A 27,723-nucleotide genomic window follows, 5' to 3' on the forward strand; every position below is an offset into this window, starting at 1 on the left:
AGTTTAATTAACAGTTTCATCATTCTCTGATAACTTTAAAAACACATCTTCTAGAGTTGATTGATTAACACCCCAATGTGTAATATGATATTTTTGTTTGTTTTCCAAAATGTAAGAGAATAATTGAGAGACTATAGTGTTTTTGGGTAATCTAAATGTGTAATTGCCAATAAATCTTTCAGACAAGGTGGCAGATGGTGAGAATTGTTGGACAAAAGAGACTGCATCGACTTGGTCGACATGGTTATCGTCGATGCAAATCTTGAGAGAATAACCCTCTCCAAACTTTGATTTCAAGTGTTGAGGTGATCCAAGGGCCTTGAGTTTACCTTGAGACATGATAGCAATACGAGTGGACAAGACATCTACTTCGTCCATCATATGACTTGTCAATATGATACATCTATTGGTTGTAATATTCTTTAATGTTTGCCATAAAGCTTTTCTTGTAACAACATCAAGACCATTTGTAACTTCATCACTGATAGAATAAAATTGATAGAGAGAAAGAGAGAGAGAGAGTCAACATTATATTATTATATTTTTGATCTCTTTTTTTTTGATATTTATACATACAGAAAAACTACACGAGAATATCCAACCAATGCAATTGAAAGACTTAGTCTACGTTTCATACCACCACTTAATTCTTTTACCAAACGATCCTTTACTGGCAACAAATCAACATCGGCAAGTGTCTTTTCGACATGACTTATTTCATCTGCGATTGGTACACCCTTGAGTCTGGCATAGAATAAAAGTGTTTCAACACAGCTAAGATCCTCCCACAAGATATCAAATTGTGGACATACACCAACTATTCTGTGAACATTATCCATATCGGTTGCAATATCAAATCCACCAACTTTGGCACTACCTTTACTTGCTCTATATAAACCTGTTAGAATTGAAATGGTTGTTGATTTACCTAAAAAATATAAATAGAATAGAATGGATATTGTTAATAATCTTGAATATGAATTAAAAATAAGTATTTTCTACTATCATACCAGCTCCATTTGGACCTAATAAACCAAGACATTCATTATTATTTACAGCAATTGTTAAATTATCTAAAGCTGGTTTTGGTCTACCATCGTATTGTTTTGTTAAACCTTGGATGACGATTGGAGTATTGTTGCTGAATTGATGAGATTCGACTCTTTGTCTTTCCTCGGCAACGTCATTGTCTTCTGGCTCCTCTTCGACTTCGTCGCCATCAAGGTTGAGCTTATTTTTGTTCTTGGGATCGTTGATAAGGTAGGTTTGGTCGTCGTCGTCTTGGGTGGTAGGAGTTTTACCCGCAAGGGAACGAACAAGGTTGATGATGGGGTCAAAGATAAAGGTAGGTTTCTTTGGCACACCAAACTCTCTTGGCAAGACTTGGTCGAGGTAAAGAGCTAGTAAAAGGTAAAATACAGTGTCAATGTAGAGCCACATGATAATACGAGATGGTTCAAACGACCAGTCATAGGTTGACCAATTGGGACATTGCTCGATACCACACAGTGTCGATACAAGTGCCATACCACGGTTAAATGCAAATGGTGGGTACCAATAGTATGGAGCAGGTGGTGCAGAGTTTTCAAAAAACTGTACACCAAGCACAATATTGACAATGACACCAATAATCACCAAAAAGTAGCATGTGACAGTGGCCACTCTAGTGGTTTTAAAGATGGTCGATAGGAAAAAGGAAAAGGTAATCATTGCATTACCCCAACCAAACAATAAAAGTGCCATAGCAAAGGGTGATCCCTGTGTAAAGACTGAGAATTTAAAGATCACACTAATACCAACCACTACAATGACAGCAATTGTGTAAAGCATCAAATTGAATAGATAAGTGACAATCCAATAGTTACGCATTTTGAGACCGGCCATCAAACACATGTCTCTCAACTTTTCTTGTTTCTCCAATACAATCGAATATACAAATAATGGCAAAAGGAATGATAATGCAAATGGATAAAACAATCCACCAAGTAAACTTCCAACATCGATTTTTGGTTGTTGTTGTAGATATGGGAATTCACTCAAATTTGAATCAATTATAAAATCTGCTCCATAAACAGTTTTTACTTTTATAAAAGGAATAGAGTAATGTTAGTACTAAAGAAATCGATGTTTATAATAGTTGTTTGTTTCGACATACAGAAAGCAGTTTGAATTAAATTCATTGTGAAAATGTAAAGTGCAGGATCTGATACATTGAACCATTGAAAGAGTGGTTGAGTATCGACGGCCATTTGATAGTTGATAACTGGTGTTTGAGATTGTGAGAATGTTGGATTATAATCATTGAATAGAATGGAAGAGAATGGCATAATGAAACGATCTTTAATCTTAAACGAAGATCTTCTCTCTGACGCCAATTTGGTTTTAATTTCACTAATAGCCGACATCATTGATTCTTCAGAATCATAACCAACTGCATATGGCAAGTATATATCTTGTTCACCACTACTACTACTACTGCTACTATTACTACTACCACTACCAGATGAGACAGATCCACTATTAGTAGTTCCATTGTTTGTATTGTTTGATGGTATTGGTATACCAAATTGAGGCATATTACCCAATAGACCAGATCCACCTCCACTCTCTGATAGACTTCCAATACCATTCAATCCGTTTGGATTAGCATCGACAAAGTAACCAGGTACGACGACATCGACTAGAACAGGAGGGATAAGTGTTGATTCTATCTGGTCTATTTGATGTCTAATAAATATTTGAATGACCGACAAGATAGCAACCAATACCAAAGGGATTGCTATCTGTAAACATAATGCACATTTCTGTCTCTTTAAAAATGTTGCACTTTTTAAAAACTAGATAGATTAGAGAGAGAGAAAAAGTAAGTATATACATTGTGTTAGACAACAATTGTCAATGGAGGAATGAAACAATTGAAATATAGAACATACAGTAGCTCTAAATTGATTAGAAGGATTGCTCATCTTTCTTTCTTTCTTGTTGTGTTGTTTTACAAACAAACAAACAAACAAACGCACCACAAACTAAACTACTATTCTATATTTTATAACACTATAGATAATTATAGAAGTAAAAGAAAGATGTTTGATAGAAAGAAATACAAAAGCTCAAAAAAGCAAGAATGTTAATTAGGTTGTGCGAAAGGGGAGAGGAACTTTTTTGGGGCTCTTTCGGCATTTAAATATCCCAATGGGAATGACAACAACTCATTTCGATTCGTCACTCTTTCTTTATTAGTATATATTTTAGGGATTAGTGAATATAGCATCATCATCGTCATCACTTTGTGGTAGTACCAATCATCATCATCATAATACACACTAGAAGTTGTACGAGTAGGTGGTAGTAATAGTAGTAGTTAGTTTAAACTTAACTTAACTTGTTCAGATAGATAGATAGATATTAGTTAGTTAGTTGCCTTTGCCTTTGATTCAAAAGGGGGAAGATTAATCAACAAACAAAAGAGATGCCATTACAAAGAGAATTATTACAAACAAAGTTACTTTTAAAGAAGAACTTGTTGGTTTCTATTAGATCATGGGTATCTACATTGGTTGAAATCCTATCACCTGCATTCTTTATATTGATTCTATTAATCATTTCAAAATCACCTTCACCTATGAGTTGTATGTATCAATCTAGTAGAAGTAGTTAGTAGTAGTATTAAACTCTTTTAAATATTAATATTCTTATTGATTTTGTTTTTTTTAGCATTACAAAGACCAGCAATCAATTATGATTCAAATATACCAATTTGTACACCATATGTTCAAGATAATTGTGTGACATTATTGTATTCACCATCCAATTCGACACTTGTCAATGAATTGATGCAATTGTTGGCAGAGATTAATTCACCTCAACTCAATATCTCTACCAATATCAATCAGACTGGTGCTGTTGTGCCAATGTACTCGGTCGATGATATGAATGATTTCATCGCAAACAATCCAAATGTGACAATGGCTGCAGTCGAGTTTCAAAGCTTTCCAGAGAATTTCACCGACACTCATCACAACGATCCAATCTTGCACAAATTCAGCAACTTGATCATGTACAATGTTCTTTGGAATGCTACATGTCCCAATTTCATCAATCCAAAGACATGCATAGACTATGCCGTACCAGTCAACGCTGCCATTCACAAGGCTATTCACACATACCAAGCTCGTCGTAAACTAGGTGTTCTCATCCTCGGCGGTGGTGGTGGTGGTGGTGCACCCCTACCAAACGATTCAACCATTCCAAGTATCACATTTAGTACATCAACATTCCCATTGTATGACGCATCTTTGAATGCAGTTGGAACGTATGGATGTCTCTTTTTCTATTGTGGATCGATGATTTCATTCATCTTTTTAATGTACAAGGTGTCATTTGAAAAGGAGAAGCATCTCAAACAAGGTATGATCATGATGGGTCTCAACGGATCGGTCTATTTTGTCAGTTGGTTTATCACATGTCTAGTCATCAATGTCTTGTTGACGCTGATCACTATTGGTGTTGGTGCAGCATGCCAATTCTCATTCTTTTTGAGTACCAACTTTTTCGTCAACTTTTTGACATTCTTCCTCTACATTTTGTGTATGACGCAGGTGGCCTTTTTCATCCTCACCTTTATCCAGAGTACCAAGGCCGCCATTGGTATTGGTATGACTATCTTTATCGTCGGTAGTATCATCCAGCTCATCTTTAGTCTCATGTCCACCTTTTTGTTCCAGATCCTCTACGAGACTGACAACACCTCGTCTCTGACAGCCCGTGTCATTCTCTATGTCTTGCCAATGTACCACTTTTCAAAGATTGTCACCGATATTAACCAAGTCACACTTCTCAGCAAGTTTACCGGTGTCCGTTTCGACTGGTCCAATCTCTACGCCAACCTCAACTCACCCACTGCCACCAATGTCAATATCCCATCCACCTATGAGTCACTCGTCAACCTTTTGATCCTATCGATTGGTTACACAGTCCTCGCTTGGTACTTTGAACATATTGTCCCTGGTAATGACGGTACCTCTCAACCACCCTGGTTCTTCCTCTTACCAAGTTATTGGGGTATCTCTAAAAAGACTCCCAAATTTGTTGAACCTCCACACTTTGATCAAGATATTCTTGATGAAATTGAAAAAGCAAATGATCCAAATAGTATGTTTAAAAATTGATATTAATATTTATATTTATTAATTATTATCTTTTTATTTTATTTAATTTTAGATCAAGCACCAGTTATTATTAGAGGATTATCAAAAACCTATCATAATATGTTTAATAGTAAAAAAGATGTAAAAGCAGTTAGATATCTTAGTTTATCGATTGAAAAGGGAAGTGTTTTATGTTTGTTGGGTCACAATGGTTCAGGCAAGTCTACCACGATTGGCATGTTGACAGGTTTGATTAGTCCATCATCTGGAGATGCAATGATTTTTGGAAAGAGTGTCATTAGTGAAATCGATCAAGTTAGAAAACAAACCAGTGTATGTCCACAACACGATATTCTTTGGAATCAAATGTCGGCCTATGAACATTTAGAATTGTTTGCTGAACTCAAGGGTATCGACAAATCACTTAGAAAACAATGTATTGATGACGCTCTAGAAAGTGTACGTCTTACAAGAGTCGCTAAAAATCAAATCACCTCTTATTCTGGTGGTATGAAGAGACGTCTAAGTATTGCTATAGCTACAATTGGTGATCCAAATATTATTTTCTTGTAAATATTAAAACAAACAAACAAAAAAAAAAGATAATTCTAATATTTGTTTTTTTTTTTTTCACTTTTAGTGATGAACCAACAGGATCTTTAGATGTTGCATCGCGTAGACATATTTGGAATTTAATCAAAGAAATTAAAAAGGATAAAGTTATCATTTTAACAACACATTTGATGGACGAGGCAGATATGCTTTCAGATAGAATCATTATCCTTAACCATGGAGTGATGGCATGTAATGGTAATTCTCTTCAACTCAAACATAAATATGGAAATGGTTATTCTGTCAATATCATTGCTAAATCTCAAGATCATATTCCTGAAATTAAATCATTTATGAATAATATTTTACCAAGTATGTCCGGAAAAGAAAAAGAAAAAGAAAAAACAAAAACAAAAACAACCAATCAATCAATAACTTAATTATACTATTTATTTATATTAATATTTAATTTTTTTATTTTGATTTAATAGATAGTAAACTTATAATGGAATCTGCAGATTACTTAAACTTTGGAATTCCATTAAATACTGATGAAACAATCCTTCAAAAATTCTTCAAGACTCTTGAGGAATTATCAACACAGGAAAATAATCCAATTAGAGATTTTGCAGTATCCCAAGCTTCAATTGATGATGTATTTTTAAATGTAACCAAACTTAAACATGAATAAATTAATTCTAATAGAATAGAATACAATATTAAATCTTCCAGAAGAAAAAGACATTCTTTTTTTGAAAAAAAAAAAACAAGTAAAAAAAGGTTTCACGAAACGCAAAAACTTTAATTATTATCTATTTTTGAAAAGTGTACAGATAGATCGAAATAGATAGATTGAGAAATATATATATATATAGAAAGAGGAGATATGTATTCAACAGATAAAGGAGCAAAGATTGAAGATGCAACACAAAAACCACAAGAATTTCCTATAGTATGCGCTAGTTGTTTTGGTGATAGTCCTTATATGACAATGGTATGTTCACTACACGAAAAGATACTTGTATCATTCAATACTAATATTAGTCTGATTGACTAATATATCATTCTACACATTTTAGAATAAAGCAGAACTTGATAGAGAATGTAAAATATGTACAAAACCATTCACAGTGTTTAAATGGCGAGCAGGTAGAGAGGGTAGAATGAGAAAGACAGAGATTTGCAAGACATGTGCATTGGTAAAGAATGTGTGTCAGGTTTGTATACATGATTTAGAGTTTGGTTTACCGGTGCAGGTACGTGACGCTGTCATGTCGTTGCAGACTGATAAGGCACCAGTGTCAGACATTAGCCAATCCTTACAGAATCAAGCCAACGAACGACTCATAGAGAGTGGACAAGTCAACATCCACGAAAACTTCCAACCAAGCGAGATTGTTGCTAGGTTGGCACGAACTACCCCCTATCACAAGCGTACAGCTGCCAATGTATGCTCATACTTTTTGCGTGGCGATTGTAATAGAGGTACAACCTGCTCATTCAAACATATATCGGCCGAGGACCTCAAACAAGAGCAACCGGGTGCAGGCGGCATCTTTGATACAGACAACGGCGGCGGTGCTTTGAATGGCGACGGTACTAGAACAAAGACTGCACCTCGTCCACCAGCTGACAGATCAATATCTACACTCTTTCTTGCAAATGTCGATCCCGACCAAGTCACAGAGTCGGATCTTCGATCCTCATTCCTTTCATTTGGCAACATTCGTTCCATCAAACTCTTGCACGACAAGAAATGCGCATTTGTAGTGTTTGAGAAACGTGATGCTGCTGAATCGGCAGTACAACAACTCTTTGGCAACCTTCAATTTGGAGATTGTTCAATTAAAATTAATTGGTGTAAACCTCAAAAACCAACAAATAACAAACAACCAAGGAATAACAAACAACAAAAAACAAATGAGAATGGAGAACAACAAGAAACAATAGAAGGAAATGAATCAACTAGCAAACAACTAGAAATAGAACAACCACAAGTCAAACCAGTAGCAATTAAAACTTTACCAACATTTAAAATTAATCCATCCCCTACTTTAAATAATAATAATAATAATGATAATAATAATAATAATAATAAATATTCTGCCATGGATCCAAGTACCTATGGTGGAAAATACTAAATATTATATAATATCATAATATACAATGTACAAGAGGAAGAAGATCTTAATGATTGAGGATTGATTTATTTTCCACATCTTTTTTCAATCATTCCATATTGCCTCAAAAAATTAATATATCTATCTAAATGGAATTGATAATAATTATCAATTTTACTAAATTAAACAGAAACAATTAATTAAAAGGTTCAATTTTCAATTTGATGGATATAAACATACATAAATTCGGTAAGTTTAATATGCCATGGTAAAAATCCACTAAATATATTCTGATTACTAAAATCGATTGCCACTTGGGGTTCATAATCTTCTCCTCCCATATATCCTATTAGAAAATAAAAAAAATAATGGTTAAATATTATAATGTATACAAATTATATATAGTTTTCATATGAACCTACTTGGAAGATTAGATTGAATATAATTGTCATCCAAAGCTTTTGTCGAGTTGTTTAATTTACTTTCACGAGCAAATTTTTTAGTAATGTCGACCAAGTTTAATTTTCCATCTTCTACTGATACTATTCCAATCTTTATAAAATAATGTTTAATTCCTCCAATATTATTTAAATTAATCAATTTATCAATATTACTATTATTATTATTATTATTATTATTATTTAACCAATCAATATGAATAATATTATTCTTTGATCCTCCATATAATGTATCATAACACATCTTTTCATCAATGATGGTTTGTAAAGTATCAATATTCTTTTTAAGTAACCCTAAATAAATAAATAAATTAATACCAATGAATCAATTGGGTGTTACCAATGTACATTGTCATCTTACCAGTTGGATCGAATATAGTTAATCTTGATATCTTTGAAAATATTGACCACAAGATAATATCACACAATTTTAAAGAACATCGATTAAATAATTCGGTTTGTGTCTTATTGTTATTGTTATTGTGATTGCTATTATTATTGTCGTCTATGATTGTATCCTCAGAGAGGATGACAGCCATATGTGAAGGTACAGAGTTTTGTTTTAAAATGTCTTTAGATTCTAATTTAGAATCAATGTAGTTTGGGATAGTATGTGGTTGATATTGTGTACAATCAACTGCATATTTAACCAATTCTTTATCTACTATTGTAGTTGATGTATTATTATTATTATTATTGCTATTATTAGTAGTATTTTTGTTTGTGTTTGATCTGTTTACTGTTGTAGTTGTAGTTGTTGTTGTTGTCGTAGTAGAGGTAGTATTAATGAGATTGAATAGAGAAGCGGGTACAATTGTAGATGTATTTAACAAGAATAGATGCATAAAGTGATAAAAGATGCATCCTATTCGATCTATTAATAGATGATAGTAGTGTATTGACAGAGTACACAATCTTATCGAATAAAATATCATTCTATAAATACAATAATATACTCCATTCTTCATCTTGTTCATCTTTTCTCTAAACAAACTATATATAGTACTGTACTGTATATTTACAACTATCTATCTATCTATCTATCTATCTATCTATCTTTGTCTGTCCTCTTTGATAGTTGATGGTGGTTCTAGAGCTAGAAAAGTATACTTTTCTCTGACCAAGAGGAAAGTGACTCATCCGCATCGACATTCTTTCAACAATTCGGTCGAGTGTTGGGGGTGTGGTTATTTTCCGAAGTTCAAGGGAGATAATAAAAAAAAAAGTCTCGATGTATATAAAAAACCACTGAAATCAATCAACAGACAAAAATAAAAATAAGAAGCCAATTTTTATTAAACCTGTAAAATAGCCAGATTGTATAGATTTAAATTAAATTTCCATACTCTCTCGACTCACACATGAGCGAGTAAATTTACCCTAACAAACATCTTGAATAAAAAAATTATCAGAATCAATCTCATCACTCTACTCTTTTTAATTTATTTTTTTGAAAATTAGTAACCTTTGGCACTTCTGCAATTTGTCAATCTCAATCTTGATTCTTAATCATACATATTATACAACCAACCAACACAGTGCACTATAGGATCCTCGAGTAGCAACTAGCAGTAGCAGTAGCAACAACAACTCACAAAGTAGAAAATAAGGCAGCTACCTCATCATCGACCGTCGAAGACAGCAGCAGCAGAAGAAGAAGAAGAAGGATCAGTACCAACAACATCGATTGATAACAACACAACAACAACAACAATAACAACAACCAATCAACGAAACAGCAACAAGATTAGACAAAGACAACTTCCAACCACTACTATTACTTGATCAAGTTCACCAACTATATATAAGATCTTTATCTTGACCCCCCTTTACAATATTGTATTATTATTATTAAATATTTTTAAAAGTAGCTACTTTAACAACAAATAGAATTTAGTTGGAATAATGAATAGTTATGAAGACCAACTGATAAAAGATATCATTCAAAATCAATTTACAGAGGTGATCCAGTTGACTCCAAAGACTATCTTTTTGTCTTATAATGGAGTGTTGACTATCACCTACAAGGCGTGGACAAATGGAGTGACCAAATTAAAGGACGAGTTGAATCAATCGTCTCTTTTGGCAGAGGAGAATATGGGTACCAAGTGGCCAAAAACAACGATTGCATGTCTAAAGGATAATGTCAATCTCACATACTCTCAATACTTGCAGCTGTCCAACCGAGTTGAGCAACTGTCCAACCAATTCTTTGCAAACAATGATTTGAAAACTATTGATATGTCCAACTTGTCATTGGTTTCATTTCATAATCGAGCTCTCATATCACCATACCACTCTATCACTCAGTTTAATTGTATCAACAAATTAGATTATCAACAAAGTGGTGGTGGTGGTGGCCTAGAAGGAGCAGGAAATGGTAAAAATCATTATGATTTGGATCAAGACAATGTAACCTATGTTCAATCGGTAATCAATGAACCTGCTACTATTGGACACGAACAATACTACCAAAAGGTACAAAGTCAACATGGCGGCAATCTCCACCACCAAAGCTACTATGTCGACCCTGTAACCAGAGAGAAAACATTGGTTTGTTTCTTGAATAATAACTATAACAATGGTCTATTGAATAGTATAAACATGATCCAAAAGGAATTGGAAAAGGATTTCAGAGATCTCTATTATTGGCTTCCTCTAGATACTCTTCATATTTCTATTAGATCAATTGTTTATCAAAAAAAATAATAATAATAATTTTTGTATTATGTATATATTTCATTAATATTTAATTATATAGTTTTTATTTATTTATTTCTCTATTTATTTATTTATCTATTTGTTATTTATTTATTTATTTGTTTTCTATCACAATAATTTTTACCAACTTTTAGTTACTAGTAATATTGATAGTTGATAGATGTATGTCTATATATATATATATATATATATTACACACATTTATTTATTTATTTATTCGTTCTCAGATATTTACAATGGTATTAATAATCAATGAAAATAAAAAAAACAATGTCGATTCGACCAATCCCAATCACACACCTCACTGTTTATATTTCAAAAACACAGTGTACTTTAAAGATTTAATACAACAAGCAGCATCATCATTGACAACAAAGAAAAGAGAGAGAGAGAGAAAGAGAGAGAAGTGAGCACTATTTAAACAGTAGTATTCTTTATTTATTTATATTATCTTTCTAAAGAAAGATGTCATCATTTTTTAAAAACTATAAAGACTACTTACATAATTGGTATTATAATCCATCACTTGATCAAATTTTATACTGTACACAAGATGAAAAGAATAAGGTTCAGCAAGTATTTGATCTATTCTCAACCAACAAAAACCATCATGTTAGTCAGACCATCATCCATCCAATCGAAAGTATAGAGTATCTCACTCTAAACCAAATACACCATCTCCTTACAACGTATCGTCTCAGAGTCAACTCTGATATGCTTGTTAAATGTATACGCGACTTGGAACTACACTTTATCAACACCTTTAAAGTAACCACCAAGAATAAGAAAACAAGAGCTTTGGAATTGGTATGTAACAGACATGTTATTTAATGTATATAAATATATATTTATACACCATATCCTTATACTTATACTTTTCTCTTTTCTTTTTAGGAACTATTAAATTCAATAGTTGAAATTGATGAAAAGACAATTGGATATCATAAATGTTTATATAATGTAGCTGGAAAGATTATGGATGGTAGTAAGGGTAAATATGATTTGGTGTTTATATTGGTGATGACAGAGATTGGAACAACCTATCAAAAATTATTTAAAAAGGGTGAAGATTGTAGAATCATGATCAACAAGGAAATGGATTCAATGTCAAGATCCAAACGATTCCAAGTATGCAAAGCATACACACAGCTGTGGGCTCATTTCTATACATTTGCAACACTGATTCAAGAGTTTCATTTGGCATTGGCAAGTGAGTCAAAATCACCTGAAGCAAGCAAGAATACGTTGGCATTGAAAACACTATTAAAACAACTATCAAAAATCAAGAAATACATTGCACAACAACATTCATCCACTCCATATTATCTTCGTATTCCATCAGATGATAATCCAGAACAAGTATTGATTCTAGCTGAAAAGGAATCGATCATATCTACGATGAGTGTCTCTCCAAACACATCATCATCATCATCAGCTGGTAGTGGACAATTAGCCTCAAAGATTAAATTTAATTATTCTCAATTCACACTTTACAATCAAATACATAATGACACTAAAAATCAATCAACTCATTTACACTATATAACCTCCTTTGGATCATCATCTTCCTCTTCCTCTTCCTCTTCAAATGAATTACCAATTGATATGTATATTAAAACAACCATGGCACCAATCAAAGAGATCATATCAATCTATCACTCATTTTTAAATTTTAAATCAATTAAATGCCATCAATGTAATTTTTGTCAATTATCAACTAATCATACTATTGTAAGCTAAATATAAACATACTCTAAATAATAATAATAATTACTTACTATATTCTATCCATCATAGGAATGTTCATCTTGTAATATAAATATTTGTATACTTTGTACTAGAAATGAAAAATGTATAAAATGTTATCTAACTCATGGTAAGAAATCAAACAAGTACAAAATTGTATCGTACACATTTAATATTAATTTAATTACTTTTATCTTTTTATATTTAGTACCAATAAGAATTAATGTTAGATTAGAAGGCAGAGAAAATACACCAAAATTGATTATTTTAGAAACGCCATCATATTTGGATTTTAATTCACAGATATTTGAAAAGTTTGATATTGACAAGGGAATGAGAATACAATGTAAACTACAAGACCATTCAAGGCAAGATATTCCACTCAACAGCGACATTAATTTGCATTTGGCACTTAGAACCAACACACCCATTTGTAAAATGGTCAATGTCTTTGTCATGGATCCTAGAATCAACTCTGATATTCCAACCATTGGCATGTCTGATCTCATATTCCCAGAGAATTCACATATAGCAGAGGGTGGTGGAGGAACCGTGTCAGAAGTAATTATCCCAACACTCTCTGACTATAAAGACATTCCATTGGTACTAAAGTGTTACAAACTACCAGTATTCGATCCAGAAGAATTTGATCCACGATCTAAAATCAATACCATTGCCAGATCAAAATACAAATTTAAAAGAGAGGCTGCATTATTATCAAATATCAAGAGTGATTATATCATTAAAATGATTGCTTTTGTTAGAGATGAAAACAAACCACATGAAATGGGTATCATCCTGGAAAAGGCTCCACTTGGTTCAATGGATAAAAAATATTTCTCAAGTTGGGGTATGTAGAAAAACAAACAAACAAAACAAAAAAAGATATCAACCAATTATTATTTACACCTACTATTTACTTTACATTTAGAATTAAATATTTTAATTTTATTGGATATTTGTAAATCTTTAAAAGCTGTACATTCTAATGGATACATATTCCAGGATCTAAAACCTGACAATGTATTATTGTTTACAGAATCAACGGATCCTGAAAAGATTAGATGCAAATTGAGTGATTTTGGAATTGTAACAAAAAAGAAAAAGAAACATAATCTTGGTCATACTGGTGTATCACATACCTTTTCCTATGTTGCACCAGAACACAATGCAAAAGGTAAATTTAATGAATCCATAGATATCTATGCATTTGGTTTGTTAATGTTTGAATTATTGACAACCCACCGATACCTCAATCGATTCGGTGAACCAAAATATGATTTTAAAGATGTTCAACTTCCCCTCCCTGCACTGACAATCATTAAACTATTATTAAAGACTGATGTTGAAATGCGTCTTTCAAGTATGCAAATCGTACAAGAACATTTGGAGAAATTACTTCAAACTTGTAAAACCGAAAATTGGCAACCTTTAATACATCCATCACAAATACCTCTTAGACAAAGTTATGAAGATACTTCAATCTAAATCTAAATCTAAATAAATAAATAATAAACTATAAATAATAAACTAAACTATCTATATTTATTTATAAATATAATATTAATTGTTTATTTATTTTTTATTTACTTTTTGGTAGCATTTAACTTTTCCATAACTTCGGCAGCATAGTTTTCTTCTTTCTTTTCCATACCTTCACCAACAGCATAACGAACAAATGATTTAACAGTGAGATTGGTACCTAATTGCTTGGAGTAACGGTCAACAGCTTCCTTGACAGATTCACCTTCTTCGCCAGAGATGAACTTTTGTTCGAGGAGGACGACTTCGTCATAGAGACCGTTTGGATGTCTCTTATTCTTTTTGCATTCCTCGAGCATTTCCTCTGGAACGTCTTGAATCGATACAAATGATGGTCCAACACCGACAATGTGGACAGCGATTTGATCGGCAAAGGCCTTGATGGCAGCAAGATCAATGTTGCTGTTGTTTTCGTATTCGATGCTGACCAAACTACCTAAACGACCAAACTTCTTGGTTCCATTTGGATCATGGGCATAACCGGCAATGACTGTATGTGGGTTGGTGGCTTGGATACCAGAGGCACGACGCATGATAAGGTTTTCACGCAACTTGGCAACGGTACGGACAAAGGCCTCTTGCACAGAGACGGTTTCATTGTCCAATGAGATGGTTTGACGACCGAGTTCTTCAACAGAGACATCGGCAATCTTGTCGTTATTACCCTTGAGGGCAGCGCCAGACTCGACAGTGAGCGATGAAATGTCACCAACCAATTGTCTAAAGGTTTCACCACGACTAACAAAATCAGTCTCACTGTTGACTTCGAGGATCATACCCTTGTTATTATTGACAAAGACAGAGATGACACCTTCATACGATACTCTGTTGGAAAGTTTGACAGCGGTGGCTTTACCCTTTTCGAGTAACCAAGCAATAGCCTTGTCCATATCGTTTTCACTTGCTTGCAAGGCCTTCTTGCAGTCAGTGATTGGTGCAGATGTCTTCTTTCTCAATTCTTGGATCAATGGTACTGGTACCTTGATCTCTGCTGCAGGTGAAGCTGCTGTGCTGAATGTTCTCATATATCCATTGACATTATTGTTTGTATTGACCAATGATGAAGATGTAGAGTATGTGTATACATTCTTTACATTTGAAATTCTATTTTGGTTTCCTTTATAAAGTAGAGTGTATCAGAGTGATTGGGGTTAGTTATTATTATCGATCATTGTATGTATGTATTCTCTTCTCTTTCTATTTAAAGTCATACTTAATAACAATGAGAGGGTTGATTTCATCATTTTTGTATCTCTGTGCTCTTTCTGTGAAGATTGATGATGAGAGTGTTAAATTAAACGAACGAAACGAGTAATGATAAAAAATTAATGATAAATTTCTTTTTTTTTTTTTTTTTTATTGCTATTTAGAGTAGTTTAGAGGAGAGGAGAGAAGAGTTAACTCTTAATTAATTACAAAGCTTCAAGATGATAAACTCTTCTAAAAGATTGTTAAATGTATTCACTAAAATATCAAGTAATAGTGGATATTTAAGATCATCGTCATCAACATTGATTAGAACAAAACATTCTTCATCTTCATCTTCTTCATCATCTTCGACATCATTATTTAATAAATTTAAACAACAAACTATAGAGAATCAACAACAACAACAACAAAGAACAATATTTTATAGTAGTTATATTACAAATACAACCAATTATAAACCAATCAAAAATGATGAAATCTTTAGTGAAATTCTAGAAAGTAAGAGATACGAAGAGTATGGCAACTATGAAGCATCAAGATCTATTTTGGTTAGAGCTAAAGATATGGTTGAAAAGACACTAGGAATGAAACACCCCATAACAATCAATGTACTCTTTCGTTTGATCAATGCCGAGATGGCTATCGGAGGTTTAGATGCCGCCCAAAAGCATTGTCAAACCATTTTGGATAGAATCAATGTCAACGAAGACATTGAATACTCTATTCCATCCATCTACAATCTTATCCTTTGTCATCAATATAAAGGTGATCTCGAACAGGCTGCAAAGGTTTCCGATCTACTTGTAGAAATTGCAACCAAACGAAATGACTGGGAACTATGTGTTGGATCAATCTTAAACAAGGCCATTATTCTTTCACTTGGTTGTAGGGATGTTGAAAGCAAAGAAATCTTTGATCAATGTATAGCTTTACTTCATGATAAATTGGATGCTAAAAATCATTTAAATGGTAAATGAAAAAAATTAGTAGGATAGACTGTATCAATCAATTAACAGTAATATCTTTTCTTCTAATTTAGAATCTGTTTATGGTAATTTTGCTTCATTTTTACATTCAATTGAAATAGACAAGGAAGCTGAAGCTTATTATATGATGGCCGAACAAAGTGCAAAGGATAATAACAACGATAAGGAATTGGTTAATATCTTGACCAATTATACTGAATTTTTGTACGATAGTGGACAATTTGATGAATGCGAAACAATGTTAAAGGAAGCATCGGCCAAGGCCGAACAAGTGTATGGAAGAGAGAGTCCAAAGGTTGCCAGTATCATTTTCATCATGGCTAGACTCTACAGAGCCAAGGAGAACCCAACATGGGCTGAAGGATTTTTCAACAAGTGCATTAGCATCTTTGAACACTACCGTAGTCAATCCAAACACCAATCAATGTTGACTAAAAAGGAAAATGAAGCAGTACCAAGCTTCGAACCTGGAAAAAGAGAAATTGAATTGCGAACAAACAAAGAGGTTGATATCGAATATGGAAATGTTTTATGGGAATATGCTCAAATGCTAAGAGAAAAGGGTAGACAACATGAAGCAATGAACATAGAAGAAAGAGCTCGTAGATTAAATTCTATTGACGATTAATAAAAAAATAAATCAAATAATAATAATAATACAAGCCCAACCCAAAAATATATATTTATATAAATAATGGAAACTAACTAAATAGTATAGAATTATTATTATTATTTATTCCATATTATAATCATTATTATTATTATTATTATTATTATTATAGTCATTATTAACATAACTATCTTGATGATGATAATTATTATTATTATTATTATTATTATTATTATTATTATTATTATTATTATTATTATTGTTATTATCATCCATATTGTTGTTGTTTCCATACATATCATCACTACTACCATTATTAAATTGTTGTTGCTGTTGTTGTTGTTGATGTTGTTGTTGTTGTAGTTGTTGTTCCTGTTGTAATTGTTGTTGATGGAATTGAAGTTGTTGATCATCTTGTCCTTGAAGGATATAAAAATCTTCTGGGTAAAATGCAGTTATAATGGTTCTATAATTATATCTTCTTCCTCCGATGCTCATCCATGCACGTTGAGCGCTCTCCAAACTAACAAACTTGACAAAAACCTTTACGATATCCAAAGGATTCTCTTCCTTTGGCCTTGAGATAAAAATGGATTCCACTTCTCCAAACTCCTCGCACTCTTCTTTTACATCGATCAATAAATTTTCATAATCTGAATCATCTTGAATATCTTCTCGATCTACCAAATTAAATAATTGAATCACTGTTGATGATTTTGTATTACCTAGAGACACGAAAAATACAAATATAAATATAATTATATAGTAGAAATATCTATTTCTATTTTTTTTTTTTTTTTAAACTTACTGTCGGACGGTATATTTGATCTAATTGTTCCTAATACTTGAGGAATTGATGATGCTAGATTTAACATTTGTGTAACAGATTGATCAAAAGTTGTAACCGATTTTCTATTTGAATTCATATTGGCATTATTGTTATTGTTATTATTGTTGTTGTTGTTGTTGTTGTTTGTAGATGTAGTACTTGGATCCTATAAAAAAGAAAAAGAAAGAAAGAAAGAAATTAAAAATGAGTAAAACTGATGATATGGGTCCATTCTATTCTATTTTGTTTTGTTTTTCATACCTTTGTACCAACACTAGATCTTTGTACAACTAAAGATTTTTCACCAAACTTTGTTCCATTTAAACCATTAATACAATCATTTGTTTCTTCGGTTTCGTAATATTCACAGAAGGCATAACCCTTTGAAGATCCAGTCTTTGGATCCTTGACCAAATTGAAAGCTTTGAGTCTTCCAAACGCCAACAACATTGATTTGATTTGCTCTTCGTTCAAGGTAGTTGGGATACCGCCAATAAATATTTTGTTTTCAGAGTCGGGGACGTTTGTACTGACGATAGACATGGATACTGGTGCCGATGGCATGGATGATTCGTTTGCAGGTGGTTGATAGTCGGTGGGACGACGGATCTTGAGTGAAAAGGTGAATAGAGAGATACCGTCCAATCCCATCGCGTTGGTGGCCTCTTCGGCCGAACGGAACTCGAGAAAGGCAAAGTTTTTCGCACTGTTGATCTGACAGGACAATACAACGGGTCCAGTCTTGCTAGAGAGGTGGAGGTTGGCGGCGGTGATGGCCGTGTTGAAAAAGTCGATAAGAGTGTTGTCTGTAATGTTGGGTGGGATGTTGCCGATATATAGTCTTCTGCTCTGCTTGTTTTGTTGGGTCTGTGTGTTGGCGGCGGCACCACCAGCGGTGGCCATGGCAGCGGGTGGAGGCAATATTCCTCCGGTGGCCATACCAATAAACTGTTGTTGTTGTTGCATCTGCTGGAGCATCTGTTGCTGCAATTGTAGTTGTTGTAGCTGAAGAATTTGTTGTTGCTGTTGTTGTTGGTGTTGCTGTTGTTGGTGGTTTTGTTGTTGTAAGAGTTGTTGGAACTGTGGGTGTTGTTGACCAAGCACGGCGCTTTGGAACACCTGACCAACGAGGTTTCCTTGTTGCATGTCGTTGGCATCAGGTGCTCTATCCCACATTGATGATTTTCTCGCTGCTCTCTCTACAGCTTGTGCAGATGCAGATGATGACGACATTGATGATGATGATGATGATGATGTTACATGATCGGTTGGTTTTCTTCCTGTTGGAGATCTACTTCTCTTTCTTGATTCCCTGTCACGGTCTCCTCCTCTGTCACCTCCACCTCTTCCTCCACCGCCACCACCACCTCTATCGCTTCTATCTCTGTCTCTGTCTCTATCTCTATCTCTATCTCTATCTCTATATTCTCTGTCGCGGTCTCCACGATCACCTCTCCTATCTCTGTCTCTGTCTCTGTGATCTCTGTCCCCTCTGTCTCCTCCTCTATCGCTTCTATCTCTGTCCCCTCTATCGCTTCTATCTCTATCTCCTCTATGTCTGTCCTTTGACGATGATGACGACGATGAGTAATCACCATTATTTTGAGAGTATCCGTCCATCCTTTTTTTATATATATATATATATTCTCTGTTGTTGTTGTTGTTGTTATTGTGACCCAATGATGTATATTCTATTATATTCTACTACTATATCCTTGTTGTTCAAATTGTACCACTGTTAACAGAAGAATTAGCCGTCGACGTTACGTTTCTTTCTTGAACCTCACTTTTTGCGAATAATGTATTGTCGTCGTCGGTAGGTTATAGTATATTATTGTTGTTGTTGTTGTTATGTATGTAGTATCGATCGATCTATACTATATATATATATATATTTGGGTTATGAATAAGTCGACTGCTTTTACTACTTCTCTCTCTACTTTTAAACGACCACAACATAAACTTTTGTTGTTGAAAAAGCAGCAATCGTTGTGAGAGATTTAAAAAAAAAAATTCTTCTTTTGAGCTGCGAAAAAATCGTGTGATGATCATGTGATGTGCATCAGGTTGATTGGATAGGGATGGAGGGAGGTGGATTCCGATTTATTAAATTCCAACATAAACCTCAATCAATATCTTAATAATCATCATAGTTATATATGTGCTCTAATTATTATTATTATTATTATTATTAGAAATACAACTATCTATGATGTTTTTGGTTTTCAATATGGTTGACTACTTTATTTCTTTAAACTTACTAAATCCAACCAACCATCATCTTCTTTTGCAAATCTGTCTTTGATTGTTTTGATTTGTTTTAATCTTTCTTCAAGGTTTGACATGAATTCTGTTTTACCGTCATACAACATTGAAACCAACTATAGATATTTAAAAAAAAAAAATCAAATCAAAATTGATATTAATATCTAAAATTATAGATATAATTTGAAATAATACTAATTCCTTTTGTTTTACTTACATTTGCATTGATAGCAGTTTGAATGATTAATGATGATAATGATTGTTCGGAAATGATTTGTTGGTGATGAATGGGACCAAAAATAGGGATATCCTTCTTTTTGTTGATTTCAACACGATACCAACCAATTTCCAATGGATAGACGACGATATTTACGAAATTGAATTGACCAGAGATGGAACTTTGGTTAAAGGGCAATGAGGAATCTGAAAAGATGATATTTACATAGTCATTTCCAATGTGTCGTTTCTTGTTTGTAAAGTTGGGATCCTTTTCAGAGGTTGGCATCATGGTGGTGACATGGAACACCACTTGGGTAATGACATCGTGCCAATACAATGAAAACTCACCATCGGTTCTGGTGCCACTGCGATCCAAACCTCCTGGATAGACATCGATACGATCGGCAACACGGAATCTTTCACCCATGAGATTGAGAAAGTGATGGTATCTCGGTGAACCTTTGACATTGGCCAGATACTGTTCCTCGGTCTTTTGATCAACACCAACATAGATGATACCAAACTTGTGTGTCTCTGAGCAAAAAGTATGGTCAAGTACACTTAAAGCTCTTTCAAATGAATGACCATTCTTAATCTCGGTTGTCAAGTCACCAGAGAATTGATGTAAATGATAAAATACAATGGATGGATCTAGAATTGTTGGATCATAACTAGATTCTAAGTTGTTATTATTATTATTATTGTAGTTGGGTGGAGGTGGTGGAGAGGGAGAGTGGGTTGGTGATGACATGTAGTGGTGAGATGATTGTTGTTGTTGTTGTTGTTGTTGTGGTAGGTGAGATTGTTCATTGTGAACATGGTTTGAAATAGAGTTGATCATCTTGTCATCAAATAGATTTGGGATATTAGTGTATGACAGACTGTATTGTTGTTGTGGTGTTGATGAAAGTGCCGAAGCTGAATTTGAACGTGCAAATGTAGGAGGTTCAAATTGACCATTTCCATTGTTATTTGTCAAAGTATTTGATTTGTTGTTGTTGTTGTTGTTGTTGGTTTTGTTTAGTAAATAGGATTGGTATAGAGTTGGTGTATTATTTTGTGGTCCAACCTTTAGAGGTGACAAAATATTCAATCCAGATGCCGTTGATGTAGATGTAGATGTGTTGTTGGTATTGGTGGAAACTGTGTTGTTGTTGTTGTTGTTGTTGTTGTTGTTATTATTGTTGGTTGGTGGTGGCATAACCATTGTCATTGAATTTGACAAGACTGATCCTGAGTTTGAAGAACTTGTAACCAATCCAGGAACAGATGGTAATAATGGCATTGAAGAGGTTGGATTACTTGTGGTCAGAGTATTACTATTTGATGTCTTGGATTGAACGGTTGACGATCCTTGTTGAAGTGAAAATTGATTCAAGTGTTCTGGAACTGATAACTGAGGAACCAATCTTGCTGAACCTAATATAACAGATGTACTCTTTGTCAACACTGGTGATGTTGTACGTACAATCTGAGATCCTCCTCCTAATACCTTTGTATCAGTGTTGATTGGACCTTCTTTTGGAACTAATTGAGTTGCTCCAACTGGTGAAACTGGTTTGAATGAATGTTGTTGGGGTTGTTGTGGCTGTTGAGGCTGTGGTTGTTGTGATTGAATATGCTGTTGATGATATTTTGTAAATGATAAATGATCGGTTGGTGATTGAGTAGGGGTTGGTTCAAGGATTGGAGTCGGTGAAATACTAATATCAGTGTTTGTCGGTGACGATGTTGTATTTTCAATTGTGAATGAAGTTGATTTGATCAATGCCGATCCATGTGCCTTGAATGTTGTAACCATAGTTGGTGATGTTGGATCACCCGATATCTGTTGTTTCTGTTGCTCTGCAATCTCCATTTCAATCTTGTTAAATAAACTTGATGGGACATTATTATTATTATTATTTTGTGACAACAAGATCTTGTCCTTTTCGGCTACTTGATCTTCTTCATCATCTACCTCTTGATCTGAATGGTCTTGGTCAGTATCACTGGCTTCCTCTTTTGATTGATCGATGAGTGATAGTTTGCTTTGTGGTAACTTTCCTTTTTTAGAGATGAGATAGGGTGAATCTTCAACAGACAATGAGAATATTTCATCATGTTTGATGTAGCCTGAAGAGTTTGACAATGATGACGGTGTGCTATCAGCCAAATCCAGCAGTTTTGCCTTGAAATCCTTTTTCATCAATGTATTGCCTTGTTCTCCTGCAGAGGTGGATTGGTTGACAATATCGATAGAGTCACTCTTGAATGTACTAGAATGTTGTGATGGTGGTGTGGTTGATGGAGACACTGATCCAACGTGGAGTAAAAGTTGTGCAGAGAGGTTGTTGCTCATCATGGCATCGGGCATCATGATATCACTGGTACAGCTGGCAGGATTGCTCGATGTACCACTAAAGAATGATAAAAGCTCCTCGTCGTCGTCAAATGATGGTAGCGGTGGATAAAACTTGGAAATGGCTGTGCCAACGGGTGTATTTTCTCCCGATAGAGACTTTTTATAGGGACTATCGAGGTTACTTTGCAAAAATATATTCTCTCCATCATCATTTTGATCTCTAGATGGTGGTGTAAATCTTGGCATTTTCAATTCTGTCGTAATATCATCAAAACTATTATTAAATATTAATGATCCACTACCATACCCAATACGATTGTTATCTGGATTATTATTATTAGAGTTATTATTATTACTGTTCTTTACAATTTCCATTGCAACCAATTTCCTTTCATCTTGTCGTTCTTGGTGTTGAAGTATCTCTTGATTGGTCAATAAAGGAGAGATTAATAATTTTTGGGATGATACCAAAGTAGGAAGTTGATTGTTGTCATTGTTGTTACCATCTCTTGATGATGATGAAGGAGGTAATAGTGAAAGATTGAGTGAAGTGGTAGATTCAGTCAATTTATCAACACTAACTTGTTTGGCTAAAAGATTCAATTTGTGTAATAAAATATTTGGTGATTCATAAACTTCCTCTTGGTGTTGTTGTTGTTGTTTAGGTTGGACAACTGTAGCAGGAGAAGCAACAACAGTATTCGTGGTAGTATTGGTAAGAACTGGAGGAAGAGGAGAAACTAATAATTGTGGTTGTTGTTGGGATGGAGATATTAATGTTGATAGTGGTTGTTGGGATGGTGGTTGAGATTCTGGTGTATTTGGATTTGTAATTGTTGAAGTTGAATTTGATAAAATATTTGTACCAGCACCACTTGAAATTGCAGGCATAACAGTAGCAGGTAAAGTTGGTAAATCTCTTGAACTATTACAACAATTATATTCTCCAGATACTGAAATGGGTGAAAGGGAGGGGGAGGTTGGCGATGTCAAAGGACTGAATTCCTTGCGGTAGTATGGTTCTTTGGGAAGATTCACCAGTTGGGAATCGGTCATTGGGTCCATCCCACTCGAGAATGGGTCGTATTGTTGAAGATGAGGGTTGAAATTATTTTGGAATCTCATCAACCATACAACGCAACCGGTAGCCTTTCGATGGGTGACTTCGGCCCATCCCAACTTGCCCGTTCTGATTGTGATGAGTGAAAATCCTTGAATCCAAGTTTTGGTCTGGCCATCGTGGAAAATGGGACTTGAATGTCGCATTGGATAGTGAAAGGGATCGATATTGGTGTGAATGTATCTATTCAAAAGCTCGATAGAAATTTCACTCAATAAACTATTACGATCCTTTAACTGACTGTCCAATCCCTTTATAATATTTCTAACTAGTAATATTCTAGATTGTATTGTACATGAGGTAAACCATCTTATTAAACTTTCAAATGCAACTAAAACAATTAATGATGAATACTAAAATAAATATAATAGATAATATTGTTAATAAATAAATTCGCTTTACTTTTACTTTTTTTTTCTTTTTTTTTTTTTTTTGTTACCTTTGATCTATCAAAAAATTGAATTAATAATTTAAAGATAAAAGTTAGAGATTCAAATGGTAGTTGAGATGGAAGAGATGGAATGGAAACCATGAGATTAAGATATTGTAGGATCGAATATATTGTATCTTTGTGCGTATTACTACTTGTTGAGACTTGGTGAAGAGCTTTGGTAATGTTTTGAATGTACTTTAGTGTAGTTTTAATGGGGAATTCAATAATACAACATGTCAACCCATTCAAACAAATTGCTTGGATTTTATGTTTTGATTCACTTGGAAATGACCATTTTTGACATAATCCATTGAAAAGAGTCGTAATGATTGATTGGGGTGACAACGTTGATTGATATGGAATTAAATTACATAATATTTCAAATGCCTTTATAAAATGATTATCTTTTTTAAATGATGTATCATTATTTGATGAATTCTATAAAAAAAATAAAAGAGTTTAGTATACTTATTTGTTTGTTTTGTTGTTTTTTTTTTTTTTTTCAAACATACTTGATAATCAACAATTAAAGTTCCCAAAGTTTTATCATTTAATAGTTTTGTTATAATATTTACAAAATTTGTTATTTCGTTTTCTATTCCAATCAATATATGCTTGTTGGTTAGATAATTTGATATGATATCCAAGATCATTGTTAAAAGTTCTGCATTTGTTTCTTTTGTCAATCTATCCATTAAAAGATTCCAAACTTGTGACATTGAGAAAAACCCTCCATCATGGTTGTTTTTCTTTTTTGGTACTACTTTTTGTTGGTTTGGTTGTTGACCTTGTCCAGTTGTAGTAGTAGTAGTAGCTGGTATCTGTTGCAAAGTTGGGGGTGGTTGAGTTGTTGTTGTTTGTTGAGTTTGTTGTTGCTGTTGATTATCTCCCCTTGGTGACTTTAAAATCATTGAAGATATTTCATTCATGAAATGATTATTTTGAGAACAATGTAAAAATGGACTTGAAAGATTATCAAAGGTCATTTGATACCATTTGGTGGATGATAGTCGAATGAGAGCTGTCAAAATCTCCTTTCGAATGATTTGGTTGTCATGGTTGATGTGTGACATGATGAGACCCCAAACCTCGAGTGATAGTGCCGGTTGTGACTTGGGGAACTTTTCTTCAAACACGGATACCATGCCTTGAATGCTCGTCTTTTGGACATCGACGTTGGTCTGCGCCGGCGGACCACCCTCTCGAATGGACCGATCGAGAATCAGTACAATCAAGTGGAATTGAGTGCTGTTGGAAACATGCATGGCCATTTCGACAATGATCTCGAGTCCCATCATACGCACGCTCGAGTCGCGGTCCTTGTGGATACTGCCAAGCGACGGCAGCACAATGTGGTCGATGATGTCCTCGCCATAGATAAAGTGGTGCTCGTCGTAGACCTGCTTCATGAGGGCGAGGATCTTTCGACGGATACGTGTACGCGGATCCTTGCGGAAGAAAAAATCGACAATCGTGTTGAGCTTGACCAGCCACATGGCGTGCGACGGGTGTATCTTTTGCTGGTGGTGTGTGTCGATGAGCTTGGCAATCGCTTCTTCCGACTTGTATCGGAAAAAGTGCGACGACGCTGTAAACAGCTGTGTCTTGCTGCCCTGGAACATGCGCTTGTCATTGAGCTCCTCGACGATGAGCACCGTGTCGCGAAGCACGATCATGGTGCTGCTGTCATCTCCCTTTTGCACAATAACAAATACACGCTCGATAATGAGAAAGATGAGGTCCCACTCTACATGCAACTCGCGGCCAAACTTTTTGATGAGTCGTCGAAGTGCCAGAATCACCTCAAATGCGATGATCTCTTGTTTGCCTGCCAGCGAGTTGTAGAGTGCAGGCAACACGCACGCGGGACCTATTCCCAGCGAATGTATACGTTGCGGACCCCACACAGACATGCCCAGAAAAAAGACGGCACCACGCAGCAGCGGGATGGTGGCGCGGTTGTGTGGGTCGTTGAGCAGCGTGCACAGCGCGTTGATGCCCTGGTGTCTGTACCGCTCCAGCAACTTTTGCATTGTCGTGCATGTCGGGTCGCACACCTCCTCAATGTTGACCGTGCGACACAACGAGCTGATCGCCATCGATATGCACGGTGGCGGGATGATGCGTTGGTCCAGTCTCGCGACCGTATCAAAAAACGATATGCAGTTGCGAATGATGCGGATGTTGCTCGACTGGTTCGACAGCAGACATATGCTGTTGACAATCGATGCAATGTCGCCCTCGCCGAGCTGTCTTTGTGCATTTTGGATCAGGTTCTTGATCAATATGAATAAATCGTCGACTGGACTATTGGTCAACCCCTCTTCCTCTTCAAATGAATGAATTGAATCGTGTATCAATAGTGAGTCATTATATCTTGTTGATGTTTGTAATTGAACTATTTGTTGTTGTTGAATTATTTGTGGTTGTTGTGGTTGAATTATTTGTTGTTGTTGTTGTGGTTGTGATGATGACGATGATGATTGTTGAGATGAAGTAGTACTTGCTCCAATATTATTATTATTATTATTACTATTCCCATTATTATTATTAATATTACCTGCACCAGCAGATGAAGATGAAGAAGTAGTAGTAGTGGTAGTAGTATTACTTGCATTATCGTCATCATCATTATCCCATTGTTGTATAGTTGATATCCATCTAATGAGGATATCTATAATGTTGTGTTCAAAGGGTTGTATATCTCTACCATTCTTGACCAACGATGAAAGAGCACGCACACGCAAGACAATCGGTGCCATTGAAGTGGGAGACACGATGGTGTTGTAAAACTCTCGTCGATGTGTTCCAAGACTGCTATAGTTGGCCTCGATCAGGTATATCATTGCCTGGTAGGCGACGCTCTGGCACTCGATGCTCCTATTCTCCTCGATCAAGTCTGCCACCGACGACCACACCGATTCGAGGTGGTTGTCGACACGCATGATACGCAGGCAGTCCATAATCTCGCGCAGATACTGTAGTCGCGTTGGAAGCGGGTACGAGTTGCTCTGTGCCAGCTCGACACGAAGCTTCTCGCCGAGTATTTCAATCTCCTTTTGTACGTTTGCCACAGTCATGTGACCGTGTCCGCTGTTGTGTGGTGAGTTGGTTGAAGAGTTTGTGCCGCCGCTGTCGTAGAGGTCGCCGTGATCAAATGAATCTCTGATGTTTGACAGCTGTTGTATCTGTGCCGATGTCGATGATGTCGCAGCTGCAGTGTTGAATGACGACGACGACGACGAAGACGATGAGGACGTCATTGTCGATGACGACCCAAATATATCTTTGATTCTCTTGAGTACATTCGACTTTGGTGATGATACACCACCATCAAACTTTCCACTACCTCCTCCTTTCATCTTGTTGTCTCTATTATTATTATATATATATAGCTACGACCTACAAGAAGGGAGGGAGGA

General features: G+C 34.9%; 8 protein-coding genes across 8 annotated transcripts; 4 read left to right on the forward strand and 4 right to left on the reverse strand.

Annotated features, from left to right (window-relative positions):
- Positions 1-3: 3 nt before the first annotated feature.
- On the reverse strand, positions 4-2,966 carry abcA7 (ABC transporter A family protein; the record flags this gene model as incomplete). Its single annotated transcript, XM_004350529.1, has 5 exons — positions 4-481; positions 577-928; positions 1,011-2,081; positions 2,114-2,837; positions 2,934-2,966. The coding sequence occupies 5 exons, from the start codon at positions 2,964-2,966 to the stop codon at positions 4-6; spliced, it is 2,658 nt and encodes an 885-aa protein (XP_004350580.1).
- A 503-nt stretch (positions 2,967-3,469) lies between these two features.
- abcA8 (ABC transporter A family protein) lies at positions 3,470-6,390 on the forward strand (the record flags this gene model as incomplete). Its single annotated transcript, XM_004350530.1, has 5 exons — positions 3,470-3,629; positions 3,715-5,151; positions 5,221-5,716; positions 5,788-6,071; positions 6,191-6,390. 5 exons carry the CDS (start codon positions 3,470-3,472, stop codon positions 6,388-6,390), a joined length of 2,577 nt encoding a protein of 858 aa, XP_004350581.1.
- Positions 6,391-6,585: 195 nt separating this feature from the next.
- Positions 6,586-7,840, forward strand: DFA_11635 (CCCH-type zinc finger-containing protein; the record flags this gene model as incomplete). Its single annotated transcript, XM_004350531.1, has 2 exons — positions 6,586-6,693; positions 6,779-7,840. The coding sequence occupies 2 exons, from the start codon at positions 6,586-6,588 to the stop codon at positions 7,838-7,840; spliced, it is 1,170 nt and encodes a 389-aa protein (XP_004350582.1).
- Positions 7,841-7,905: 65 nt separating this feature from the next.
- Positions 7,906-9,122, reverse strand: DFA_11636 (uncharacterized protein; the record flags this gene model as incomplete). The annotated part of the gene is made up of 4 exons (XM_004350532.1): positions 7,906-7,942; positions 8,060-8,165; positions 8,242-8,571; positions 8,639-9,122. The coding sequence occupies 4 exons, from the start codon at positions 9,120-9,122 to the stop codon at positions 7,906-7,908; spliced, it is 957 nt and encodes a 318-aa protein (XP_004350583.1).
- A 1,060-nt stretch (positions 9,123-10,182) lies between these two features.
- On the forward strand, positions 10,183-14,232 carry DFA_11637 (uncharacterized protein; the record flags this gene model as incomplete). The annotated part of the gene is made up of 7 exons (XM_004350533.1): positions 10,183-10,873; positions 10,962-11,007; positions 11,460-11,805; positions 11,893-12,729; positions 12,796-12,874; positions 12,953-13,594; positions 13,676-14,232. The coding sequence occupies 7 exons, from the start codon at positions 10,183-10,185 to the stop codon at positions 14,230-14,232; spliced, it is 3,198 nt and encodes a 1,065-aa protein (XP_004350584.1).
- A 98-nt stretch (positions 14,233-14,330) lies between these two features.
- Positions 14,331-15,530, reverse strand: tsfm (elongation factor Ts; the record flags this gene model as incomplete). Its single annotated transcript, XM_004350534.1, has 2 exons — positions 14,331-15,403; positions 15,500-15,530. 2 exons carry the CDS (start codon positions 15,528-15,530, stop codon positions 14,331-14,333), a joined length of 1,104 nt encoding a protein of 367 aa, XP_004350585.1.
- Positions 15,531-15,713: 183 nt separating this feature from the next.
- On the forward strand, positions 15,714-17,109 carry DFA_11639 (uncharacterized protein; the record flags this gene model as incomplete). Its single annotated transcript, XM_004350535.1, has 2 exons — positions 15,714-16,464; positions 16,535-17,109. The coding sequence occupies 2 exons, from the start codon at positions 15,714-15,716 to the stop codon at positions 17,107-17,109; spliced, it is 1,326 nt and encodes a 441-aa protein (XP_004350586.1).
- A 105-nt stretch (positions 17,110-17,214) lies between these two features.
- On the reverse strand, positions 17,215-27,663 carry DFA_11640 (RapGAP/RanGAP domain-containing protein; the record flags this gene model as incomplete). Its single annotated transcript, XM_004350536.1, has 10 exons — positions 17,215-17,816; positions 17,900-18,086; positions 18,182-19,541; positions 19,688-19,797; positions 20,182-20,301; positions 20,403-24,221; positions 24,308-24,739; positions 24,814-25,549; positions 25,602-25,863; positions 26,193-27,663. 10 exons carry the CDS (start codon positions 27,661-27,663, stop codon positions 17,215-17,217), a joined length of 9,099 nt encoding a protein of 3,032 aa, XP_004350587.1.
- Between the last annotated feature and the right edge of the window lie 60 nt (positions 27,664-27,723).

This window comes from Cavenderia fasciculata, assembly GCF_000203815.1.
Source record: "Cavenderia fasciculata unplaced genomic scaffold Scf_EUAJFUG02HR96I-5, whole genome shotgun sequence".
Classification (NCBI taxonomy): domain Eukaryota; phylum Evosea; class Eumycetozoa; order Acytosteliales; family Cavenderiaceae; genus Cavenderia; species Cavenderia fasciculata.